This window comes from Channa argus, chromosome 11 (assembly GCF_033026475.1).
Source record: "Channa argus isolate prfri chromosome 11, Channa argus male v1.0, whole genome shotgun sequence".
Taxonomy (NCBI): Eukaryota; Metazoa; Chordata; class Actinopteri; order Anabantiformes; family Channidae; genus Channa; species Channa argus.
In genome coordinates, this window is record NC_090207.1 from 4,946,852 (window position 1) to 4,959,598 (window position 12,747).

The following is a 12,747-nucleotide window of genomic DNA, read 5'->3' on the forward strand; positions in this document are numbered from 1 at the left end:
TCTCATTCTGTGTGGACATGATGCCGTGTGTATGTAGAAATGAACACTAAGGCAGCAGGAGACTTTGCTTTTATTTTCAGTAACTGTCAGTTGCTATCAGTGATTAATCTGTTAAACTAAGATCACCCAACAACACAGCTTTATGTTTTTTCAACAAATGTGTAGGTGTACACATACAATTGAGTGGATCAATTTTAGCTGCTCTAAATTGTTCCAAGCAACTGTAGCTATTGTAGAAAAGTTTAACTAGCCCAACTTTGTCCTATAAATACTTTATTAACCAATGTAAAAACATTGCAGGTGAGAACCCCTTTCTGCTTTTAATTTTAGGAAAAGGAAAAACCTGAATTCTAGCTCTTTTTTTTTCATGACTAAAGTTAGTACAGTGAAGAGTGAGTGCTTTGCTAATCACTCAAGGTGAGGCGCTACAGGAGGTGACAGTTTTGTAGCTTGTGCCCTTTTTTATGCCTCTCACAGCCTCAGTGCCTTTAAAAAGTATTCTGTCATTTTGGACATTTTCACTTTTTTCATTACAACATTGGCATTTTTTGACAATATTTTATAAGACTCACACCCTTTAAAGCAACTCACCTAAATCATCACTAGTGCACCTAATTGGTTTTAGAACGGAGTACTGTGAATGTGTTTAAAGAATTGTAGTATAAATACAGTACACCAGTATCTGTTAGATGTAGTTGCTAGTAAATCCTGGTCAAAAACTACACCATGAAGACAAAACAGCACTAAAAGCAACAGTGAAAAAGTTATTATTATTGAAAGTGGCACAAACTTAAATACTGTTTTAAAATGAACATTTTATTGTTGTTAGGTTTTCAACTACAGTCACATTTCCTTTCACAAATCATATGAAGTTTGGAGTTAATTCTAATTTGGGTCATAGTATAGCTACACATTTTTTGTAAGTGGATTTGCAAAAAGGACAAAATGTGAATGTTTGCACCCTGATTGTCATTCGTGTGAAGATTCATTTCACTAAAATCAAACCATTTGACTTATATTCCAGTAGTGAGCTATATTTGCAAAGGAGTAAGGGGATAATGTTTCTGACACTATTCTCTACCGAACGTTATTATTATTCCAGAATGGCTCATTATATAATGCCATTTATATACCCAGGTCACTCACCATGCTCAGCCATAAATCACTGGCAACCAAGTCCTAGATGCCGCGCTAATGATCTCACCAACTTAGACATGAAACACAGCTGAGCTGAGAAATTTGGATTTGCTTCTTGGCACTCCCGTACACTAAATATAACTTTGTCACTGCGGGCATGAGAAGCTCCATCTAAGCATGTAACAATAATGTGTACAATTTAGGTACCTCTGGGCAAATTAGAGGTTCTGTTGTTGTGTTTTTGCAGTCAAATGGATAATTAATAACTCCCAATGTTGATAGCTTTGGTAGTTATCGAAGTCTTTATATTGTTAATTTAGAAATTCATCTTTCAGGCTGCCACGTTTAAGAATATACCCACATTTTTTCATTGGTGTTGAAGTCAGGGGACTGTGAAGCTCGTTCACTGTGTATTTTGAGGTGTGGTTTTGTGGTGTGTGAGGTGTTTCCTGTGCCCTGGATGCCACACAACCCCAAAGATTGAAGTTTTTTCCACCGTGCTGAACAGTTGGTGTAGTGGAGGCATTATGAAGTAGCCTAGTAACTTGAAACTAAAGCGATTTTTACTTACTTCTTTAACTTCTTTATTAAATTAAAAAAAAAAACAGTTCCTTAACACTAGAATTAGATTTTTCATCTTTGCATGCTGCAATAGTTGTAGTATACACTTACATATATATTAGTATACAACAGATAAAATGTCTCATTTATCCCAGGATACCCAGTTGTTTGCAGTTGGCTTTTGGTTACTGAACCACTGTTGATGGTGTGTCTTGCTACAGCAGCAGTAGGCCTGGTTCTGGCTTGGTCACTCTCATGGTGCAACACCAAGCGAGTGTATTTCCATGGTACTGTGGCTCATTCTTGCAAGTGTGTGTGTGTGTGTGTGCACGCACACATATGATGTTAGCTTTAGCCTCACCCCACTTAGCACAAGTGCAGACATACTTTCAGAAGCATTTGATGGGACATCTCTTTGCTTGACACTGTGTATGGAAGTGTGGGCACAACCACAGAGCACGAGAGGCTTTTTTCTGCTGCTTGAAGGGAAGAGAGAGTAGGAGGGCGGCTGTGATCTCTGTTGCTAGGGACTTGAGCTAGTTACCATTTGGCCATTTGGTACGTTAACTCCTTCATTACTTTGTTCTCGCTCATCACCTTCTCCCAAGTTGCCACCGGTGTCTGTTGCCCTGAGCGATGGTTGCCCCTGACAACATTACCATCTTCACCCGAGAAATGGCGGATGATTGGTCATCACAGAAGTGTCACTTCCTAAGGGGGGGTAGAGTGCTGCAAACAATCATGGGGGTTGGTGGTGGGCTCTGATTTACTGAGACAGTTTTTAGCAGACTCTGGAGAGCTGCAGGAAAGGGAGAAATATGACTGTTCTGAATCATCAGCAATCAGTGAGTGATGTTTGGGTGGCTAAAATGAAATGCTGTGTGGTTGGTGAGCCACACAGGGCAAAGACCTGTGTTTGAAACATAGCATAGCTGAAGCAAGTAGGTATTTGATTGCAGTAATAAAAGATGCAATAGTAAAAAAGCTCTTTTCTGTTACTTTATCTGCTGAACTGTAAGTGGACAGTTTAGAGTGGCCGTTCAGCTGAAGCAGTCAGAGGGTTTAGAGGCAAATGCTGCTTAAGTAAAAGAGATTTAGCTTAAAAAATACTCAAAGTGCCAAAAGTAAAAGTACTCTTTATGCACAACATTAATGCATTCTGTTTATTGATGCATTGACTTTAATCACTTTATTGTTGCTGCTTGTAAAGATGGAGCTAATTTTACCTACCTTACACTTAGCTTTGATTAACATTTGCTTTGAATCTATTAACTATAATTTCATTCTCCTTACATGCTGCTGAGTGTAATGGGAATGAAGTTGTAGGAAAACAATTAAGCAAAGTGGGAACCTAAAAATCCTATTTAAGTAAGCAGTTAAATAAATGTGATTCTCGTGTCAGACTCAATTTCTTGTAGAAAATGATCCTGAAATGATGATGATGATGTCTGTGCGCATGTGACAAATTTGAGTAGTGATGTGCACAGGACAGACACTTCACCTTGATCTTCAGCGCTGTCTCTGCTGTGTATGTGTGTGTGTGTGTGTGTGTGTTTCTCTGTGCATGCGCAGAGAGAACAGAACTGACTCCAAATTACAGTTTTCAGCTCATCCTCCCACTCTGTCGTATTATGAGGATTCTTCCCGTTCTCCTCTGCCAATCTTAACAAGTGCTTTCTCTTCATTTAGCATTTGCATTGCTCTCTTTCGTCCCCGTAGTTCTTTCTTTTACACTTTTACTTGTCCATCTCTGTCAACGTTTATGTCAAAATCTTTTACTCTTTTTTTCCTTCCCTTTCTCTCTCACCCCCCTTTTCTCTCCTTATTCTCATTTATTCCATGTTCCTTCTTCCTCCCTCTACCTTCTGCTCCTCTTCTTCCAGGAACCTCAGACCACCGTCATCCATAATCCCGTGGACGGGACGAAGGTATACATAATTACCCAGTCCTGACCCGCTCTTTATCCTTCTTTGGCATTCTCCTCCTCTCCCTCATCTTTTCCTGATCTTTGTTTTTGTCATGCATCTCCGTGAGCACACCATGCCAGTGATTTACTAATGTGCTTACGTGCGTGTGTGTGTGTGTGTGTGCAAGAGAGAGAGATTAAACTCCTCAGTTACCTATTCCAGAAAACAGGTTTAAAAAAAGTTGAGTCACTTCTTAAGCCCCCAGTAAGTGTGCTTTATTTTAATCCAGTGGATGTCAAATAATAAAAATCAGGATCACATTTATTCATTGTGACTTTAAACAACAGTCAGGCAGCCATTTTGAAGAGGAAGATGTTTTTCTTGTTGTAATTTTTCCTACTCTTCATACTGATCACAAACAAAGTCATGGGGGCCAAATATTTTTTCAAATGTGTATCTAAAGCTAATGTGAGCTTTAGGTGTATATTTTCCAATGTTCAAGTGTTTTAGTGTGAAATTGCCCGTTTTGTGTTTGCCTCAAAAAAAGGGGACTTTTGAACCAAAGAAACGCTCCAACTTTGGAAGAAATCTTCCTAATCTGTAAGGTTAAAGCTTTGATTGTCATCAGATAGATAACATTTACTCATACCCATCACTTACTGTACATACATGGCAACTCTTGGAGGGGTTTCTGAAAGGCCTGAATTAACAGGGGTATTGTTTATAGTAAGTCAAACTTCTTTTAGTATTCATATAGGCAAATGACTGCTGTATAAATGTAAACCCGTCCTTTAATTTTTGTCAGTGCATTTGTAGCTGTAACCCTACTGTTTGTTATACTGTACTTTATGTGTATTTATTAAGCTGTAATCTGATGGGGACAACATACCTGCTCTATTGACAGCAGCAGACAAAATCGAAGACACAAGACATTTATAGATTGGTGGGTGTACCCAGTAATAGCCCCATTACTTTGCAGTAAATATCTTGGTTAAAAAGTTTGTGTCTACATCTTTACACAGATTGTTTTAAGGTGATTACTACATTAATGTACGCTACATTTTGAAGTTTAATATTTTAGCTCAGTGGACCATCATGAAAGTAGTCTTAAAGGACAGTGTCACCAATTTTCATCTTGCTTTCTATGGCTTTAGTTTAGGGTTAAAATGTACATTAATGCTTTAAAACATCCCACTAACATTCCTATAGCAAAATATTTCTCTGCTTCTAGCTGAAAAACGGCTCCAGATGAGATCAGTTGGAGGAACCTTCACTTATTTCATCTTATTGCGCACACTATGGAGTTTGTAATGATGGTAAACCTGCTTTTACAGAGCAGGTGATGTCGGGAGCCGTTTTTTAGCTGAAAGTAGAGCAATAATTTAATGTAGGGAAGTCAGAGGGAAGTTTAATGGCAGCCATTTGCATGTACTACTCAAATTTGAACCAAAAGAAGCAAGTACTCAGGAAATTACATCAGGTAAAATATCCTAACACAGCTTGAATATTAGATCTCAGCAAGTAACAGAAATCACATTTTGCTTATGTGAGTTTTCAGTAAAAGCTTATCTTAGCATCATCCGTTCACATGCGTCTTCCTGTTATTGCCCTTTGTTTTGCATCTTTGTGCAGCTTAATGAGCAGTAATGCTAATCATTTTATGTTTAAACATGCAAGAGCAAGATCTTTAATTATATTATGCTGTACAATCAACGGTGTAGTTAATTGTTTTATTCGTTTGTTGTGTAATGATTGTTGTATATTTCTACATTGTGGTACAGCCTCTTAAATGTAGTTGTTAAATGTGTTTTTGTGTGTTTAGAGGTTGTGCATGAACCTGCATGACTTTGCAGTAAGATACCCAGATATGGCCAAGCATTCGCTATACGTGTGTGTGCGCGTTCAAGTTGTTTTTGCTGAGTTGTGATGTGCACAGCTAAAAGGAGAACAGTAACGTAGTTTGTTCCAAAGCCACATCGAGGTTTTGGATAGCAAGGGAGTGACCTTTGCATCCGATTTGGGTCAGTCCTCAGAGTGAAATGCTTCGAATCGTTTACACTAAGTCTGAACGGGACAGGGAGGCACAGAAGACTATCTGTGAAGAAGACTGTTTTAACACTGGTGTCGAGAAGCTTAGCTCACTTAGCTCAGTCCATCTGTGCAGGTAACAATTCTCCATTTTAGAATCACGTAGTCTCGATTGTTCACAAGAAATATTTGATGGTGCAAAGCAACGTATCTTAACATTTTCTACATATCCCTGAAGATTATGCGAGAAAAATTAAATACCCCATACATACATATGAGGCATAGTAGCAAAGTGTATCAAATTTACAAATATATCAATAAATTGCAAAATAAATATTTTGCAATCTCTGTCTTAGCTGTAACGTGGCAAGATGAAATCGAATGAATTTGGATGTAAAAAAAAATTCACAAAGATTGTCTCTGATTCAGTCCAAACAAACTGGGTGTAATCACACTTTAATAATATATCTGGTATTTGAGGATACTTGCCACAGTTCTCACTTACACACACACACACTTCTCACTCTCTTCCTCTCCTCAGGTGCTTTAGGAAAAGCTACCAAACCATTTGGATGCTTTCTTTTTTTTTTTCGTGTTTGTGCGCTTACACACGTCTGTACTTTTAATGAGGTCACTGAGCCTCTCTATTCTCCTCTACATGCAGGGGAATTTAGACCTATTTAATCTCGTAATTGGAAATCGGAAGCTAACTTTTCCTCCGGCAAAAAAGCTTGAGAAGTGAAAGGCAGACAGACAGAGGGATAGTTTACAGTTCGTCTCCTCAAGCTGACAATTAATCACTCTACGAGAATCAATTCCGCCTGCTTCTGTTGTGGAAATAGATGGATAAAGCACATCCCTTTGAGTTTCTGTCAGTTTCAGCGAGAGACGAGAGCACCCTGCGGAGGAAAGACGTCATTTGTCCACATGGTGTGATGTGCACACAAGCACACACACTGAAGATGAAGGAGAGGGAGCTTCGCCTGGAATAAATGTAAAAGAAAAAAAGGTTTTGGATCAAGAGTAAGAAAAAGGGAAGCTGGCACAATGGGTTTGGTGGAATGATCTGATTTGAATATGCACAGGTTAGATGATTGTGACTAACACATTAACAGCACAACGTGGGTTTTTGAGCATTGTGTGTATCCGTTTTCACATGGCAACACTGAAATTTCACCCCTGGTGGCCTGTGTTCTGACTGTGAACATTACGCATCTTTGTCACTCTTGTGATGTGTGTCTTCATGTGTCATCAACACAAGTGTGTGTGTGTGTGTGTGTTTGTGTCCGCTAAGGACGTACAGCACAGTATGTACTCAGACTGACTGTCTACATCTGATCTGCAGGAATCATCAGACAGCAGCAACACCACTGTGGAGGATGAAGATGTTAAAGGTAAGATTAAAAAAAGCAACTAAATACCTCAAATAAAACCTGAGCACTGATCCTTTTGCTGCAAATGAAATGTCAGATTACTTGTGGGAACTTGACAAATCCTGTATTGTCACATTGACATTTCTACTTTATTGTTGTAATTGTTTTGTGCAGATTTCAGTCTTCTGTGCAACTCTGTCTTGTATGTCAGAGCCAGAAAAGTAATTTTTGAAGCAGTGGAAGCACCAAAAAAAAAAAAAAGAAGCCACACAGCCCAGAAATGAGATTTGATCAGTTGTGCTTGTTAAGTGTTCTGCTTTGTAATGGTGAATTTAGACAATCTCTGCTGTTCCCCGTCCTGCATAACAGAAACGTTGGTTCTTAAATTGTCTTTACAGTAAAAGCTGTTCTTTGCCTGGACTTGCTGTTTATTACACAGCAGAATTACGAGTCTCAAGGTGGAAATGCATTTTAATGTCAGCTCCTGCACCTCCTCCTGAATGGTTTTGTCTTGGTAGTGGCCTATTAGAGGATTTGCTTTCTTTCCAAGATGAGCTTTATTACCATGAAAAGTGAACATTTGTGTCAGTTCTTGGTCATTTGACAGTTTTAAAGGTGTAAAGTGAAACACAAAATGTGGTCAGAGAGTTACTTTTGTAAGTGTGACTCTCCAAGCTGTCAACCGGTGATTAGCTGACCTCTTTTTGTCATCTCATGGAGGTTCTTTCTGCTTTAAGAGGCTAAAGAGATGTTTGTGATGTGTGTGTGTGTGTGTGTGTGTGAGGTGAGAGGGAAGACTTGCAATGCTGTTGTGGTTTGGCGTTCTCCAAAGTGCTTGGCTGAATTCTTAATGCTCAGAAACCCACACCTCTCAAATGCCAACATGCCTATGTAGAGTGTGTAAGCTTACTAAGTTGTGTACTTGTGTCGTGTGCATGTGTATAAGTTGCTTAACTCTCTACAAAGCAGATATCAGCAAATAACGCTTGTGTTTTTTTTAATGCATGTGACTGCATTTATGTCTGCGTGTTGTGTTACTGTGTGTGGTTGTGTGTGAGTGCCTGGGTTTTGCATCTGCCTATCTTTGTCAGCTCGGTAAAACACCCCTGTTCTCCCAACATCCGAGCTGAGTACATTGCATCAGAATCAGGTCAGGAATGTTTCCTTTCTGTTCCAGGCAAACAGAACAGAATGTGCACCTCCATCTCCTCCTCCTCCTTCTCCTCCTCCTCCTCTTCTCTGTTTAAAGGCTTTGCTGCTACAATAGATGATGATATACCAGAATACTTGTAGTTCTCTGAGTACATGAGCCAGTACTAGAAAGAGTACTACAATCATTAATTAGTGTTTAGGTAGAAGTACTTTTATTTCCCCGCGATAATACCCAGTGAGGAAGTACGTTTTAGCTTCGAAGTCTCCTTAAATGTTCAGTGTGTAGGATTTAGTGGCATTTAGCTGTGAAGTTGCAAATTGCAACTACCTGGACGCCTCCATATACACCATCCCTACCCCATCCCTCAAGCGTGATAGAGACTATGCTGTCCCATCACCTACAACTGCCTTCAATCAATTAGCAATGTGTCACTGTAGTGCAGTTACTTTGACAGCTTTTGCAGACGTGGATGAAGTTGTTGGTGCTGTTCAGCAAATTACTCTGAAAAAGCTTGAAACTAAAAAAGTAATAAAAGCTTTTTTTGTTTTTGTTTTTTCAGTTCAGTTCAATTCAGTTCGATCAAAAACACAGAGACAATGATTTATTTTATTTCTGATTTTTTTTGTTTTATTACTTTGGTCACTTTGAAGTTATTACAGACAAAATTGTGTGTTCTTTTCCCTCGTCTCATTCTAAACCTAAAAAACATTTTCAGGTAAATTACACACTAATGAAAGCAAAACAGAGAGAGACAGCTGTGGCAACAAATTTTCCCCTGTGGTTTCTGTGACACACTAGCAATCAGACCAGGGTGTACCCCACCTTCTGAGCCCCCCACTGCCCTATAACGGAGAAGCAGAATATAGTAGATAATACATGGAGTAGTCCACTAGTGCATTCACACCTTATTGTACTATTCCTATACTATTAAGCCCCCACCTCTCTGCCTGGAGTGGAGAGGGCAAGGGCACCTTGGGAGGCTTCAGGGCTAAAAGAGGAAGCATCTAAATTTAGTCCAGGATGCAGGACATGCAGACTGAGCGCAGAGAGAGGCGGAAAAGACACACCGCTCTGCTAGCGCCACCCTTAGATAGTATTAGTCTCACGCAGCAGTTTTAAAGACTCTTAAGACACAAACCGGCAGATAGCACAGTGAGCGCCGGAGAAAACTACAAGAGCCCGGTGAGTGCAGCAGGAGGGGGTGGGGCTAGTGTTGCTTGGAACAGTTTTTGTCATGCTGGACTTTGTAGGATCTCGTCATGTCAGTGAGTGCTCGACAGCTGCTTTGTAACCCAACACGTGTGCTGGCTTTTGAAGCATCTGAGTACATATCTGTCCACTCTATACTTTTACAGTAGACAATATGTTACACAACGCTTTCTGAGAGCTGGTTGCTATTGTGTAGTTGTTAATCTACCGGTTCGCTGTGAAAGGGATTTTTTTTTTTATGTATTTTAATTTTTTTTTTTTTTTTTGTTACACAAGCTAGAATTTATTGGTTAACTTGGTGTTAAATTGCTAATCCCCAAGTTATTCTTTCGGCGACATCTGTAAAATGAAGTGTTAAGTGCTTTGATGTTTCTCTACTGCTGTTCCAAGGAAGTGTTGTCAGTCAAACTGTGGACTGTACTGCAATGTTTTTCGTTTGTGTGCCGCTTTGCTTTTCTCCTGACAGTACAATAGTTGACATTCATTAATGAAAAAGTTGAGAATTGTTAAAGTGTATTGGTCTTTACATTTAATTTGATCACATTTTAGTGCACACAGGCCTCGAGAAAATGTGGCCTTGTTGTTGTTGTTGGAATCTCCACTTTCTCTCTTTTCTCCCCTGCTGATCTTGTAACGTCTTTTTTTTTTTTTTTGTCAATGAGTTTTCACGTCTTGCGTTTCCCTCCGTACCAACTGATTAAATAGACGAGCAGTAATGAGTAACATCCGGCTCTCTCTCATTATCATGGCCATCATCGATGTCACCATCCATCCTCTGCTCACTGGAGCTACTCCCATTAAAGTCTCAGTAAAACCTCATGTTTAGCAGCATCCGCAGACAGAGTTGTAAATCTTGCTGAAATTAGTTACTTTAAGTGAAATAACGAGGGAGATGTTTGTTTCCTCTTTTTCATTGAGATCTGGTGACGGTGGAACGTAGCTGGAGTTTGTCAGTGAGCAGAGCTTGACCTGGTGTATCACTGCTCTCACTGTGTCATCTCATACTCTTCCTATTACTCCTCACTGTGTCAGTGTTGTGGTTTTTTATGTGCAGTTTGCTTATCATCTGTCTTTGCATATGCGTGTGTTTTGTCTCATTGTGTGTGTCTGTGTGCGTGTGCGCGCATGTGCACGAAGTCAGGGAGGAGCTTAGAGAGCAGTTTGCTGAGGCTCAGTCCAGCACAAGCTCCTCAGCTGTCTGTGTACTGTAAGTCAGCACAGTCCATCAAACTATCCTTCCTTGTGTGTATCTCTGTCCTGCATGAGGCTCTGTCTGGATTACAAGCATGAATCTGCTGCCATTTAGCACCACTTACGAGTCTTAGTCAGCACTCTTCTGGCTTTTGACCACAAGACATCTGAAACATCTGACAACATGAATGGTTGTCTCATCTACTGTCCCATCCTGCCCCTGATTCACCCGCATCATGAGTGTTTGGAGTATCTGATGTCTCTTTCTCATTGACCTCACTAAGCGACATACTGCTGCTGGACATGCCTTTACATTATGTTTCTGACAAGCATGAATTTTGCTCTCTGACATTCATGTTTCCTTCACAGTCTTTGTCCGGTTGAAAACTTTTTCTAATGATACATCCAGGAACACACTGGTACAGACAATTAGGCCTTCATCTCTGCTCATGTTTGTCTGATCTCACCTGTGGGTCTCATGCTCTTTTAGTTCATCTGAAGGGCTGCAGCGAATCGACATTTCACTTCCATGTCTTCCATGATCCCCACCCCCGCACCCCTTCCTTCCTTCCTTCCTTCCTTTCTAAACTCAGCCGTCACAAAGTTTTCTGACCTGCTGGGCTCAGTGCGTAGGGGCTCAGGGCCCACATCTGACGGGGAAGTGAGAACCAGCACACCACCTCCCGTTGCCCTCTCCTCTCCCTCCCCTCCACACAACCCTGTTGTCCCCATGCAGAGTAAGTAAAAAAGAGCGTCAGCAGAGAGTCCACAGCAGACAGACGTCCTTCTCCACACCAAAATGATGCATAGAGACTGATTCAATTCTAAGCTCTATATGCAGCATATCACTTTCATTTTTATGCTGCTGTCTGGCTGCATCTGTGTTAATTCTGCATGTTTAGAAATCAAACAAAAGGTTTTGGAGTTTTCAAAACTATTTTTTTAAATAAAGCCAAAATATGTTAAAAAACAAAAAGTAGTACTAGTACTGTCTGTGTAGACAAATCCAGACACTCTGCATTTTCTCTGTGTTATAGACTCAACTTGTGTCCACAAACTATTAAAACACAGCAGTGAGTAACATTATTACAGTAGGTGACATGGTTTTGCGTTACAGTGAACATCGGGTGGTTTATTTTAAGTCAGTCGCACATTCACCATTCTGTTGCTGTAAATTCGCACAAGCACCTATTAATCTGCTGCTGAAAGTAGAATCCCAAACAAATGCCGTATTAACTCTTAAGATTGCTAAAAGTTACAGTGCTCGGCTAAATCAGAAGAGGACTGACCTTTTTTTTTTAATAAAACTATATATTAAATTGTTATGTTTACATCAGAGGTGAATAATTGGCCTGCATACCATAGACAGTGTTGGAAAGTTTGGAAAATATTAAATGACAAACTGACGTACTGGTCTTGGTGTTAACTGACAAAATGAAATAAAATAACACCATCTTTGTTATTTTAAAATGCTGTTTTTACCTTAGAGAGCAAATAAAATAACCCAAATTGAATGTTTTATTTTGTAATTATGAGTAGGTTTAGGTTTTTCTGACTATGCAAATGAAAAGCATAGTCAGCCAGATTTAACAACAGACCTAATCTCCTTCTGTAACACTCCACTGTGCAGTAAGCTGCACGAAGGCAGCTAAACTATACTGATGCACAGTTAATGAAATAGTGCGATAGTTATTGCAGACAGTTATTATGATCATAAGTAATCAAATTCCTCAAGGGGTTTCCCTATTTGTTCATATTTTTATTTTTTTTTACTCTCTTTACCTCCTCACTCTTTCTAATCTATTGTTGTGCATTCCTCCTTCACCACCACCACCACCCCCCCCCATCCATCCATCCATCCATCCATTGCTTGGACAGTGTCTCGGCTCACAGACCTGGTAAGCAGCGTTCGTAGGGTGCCAGCGGCCCCAGCTCCCGAGGGTGAAGCCGCGCCGGCACCGGCCCCTAGTGCCAGGCCCATACCCCCACCTACACACACAACTTCCCCACCTCCCCCTCACCCCCCATCCAGCCCCTTCCTGTCTTCCTCCCAGAGTGAGTACCAAGCATGACCCACTCTGACCCTAAGCATGGTGATATTTCAGGGTTTCGGCGCAGACCTGTGTGTGTGGGTGTGTGTTTGTGTGTAGTAGAGTAAAATACCTGTCAGCCGTGTTGGAAATCAAAC

At 40.3% G+C, this 12,747-nt stretch overlaps 1 protein-coding gene across 50 annotated transcripts in view; it reads left to right on the top strand.

Annotated features, from left to right (window-relative positions):
• The window catches only part of camk2b1 (calcium/calmodulin-dependent protein kinase (CaM kinase) II beta 1), a 70,625-nt gene that overhangs the window by 53,087 nt on the left and 4,791 nt on the right, over positions 1-12,747 (top strand). For 21 of the 50 annotated variants that reach the window (XM_067519749.1, XM_067519796.1, XM_067519759.1 and 18 more), the window contains 4 exons: positions 3,582-3,626; positions 6,979-7,027; positions 11,153-11,296; positions 12,438-12,614. In XM_067519749.1, coding sequence (XP_067375850.1) covers positions 3,582-3,626; positions 6,979-7,027; positions 11,153-11,296; positions 12,438-12,614 — 415 coding nt within the window. The remainder of the gene's footprint in view (positions 1-3,581; positions 3,627-6,978; positions 7,028-11,152; positions 11,297-12,437; positions 12,615-12,747) is intronic. The other 29 variants (XM_067519795.1, XM_067519799.1, XM_067519797.1 and 26 more) reach the window with 3 other exon arrangements.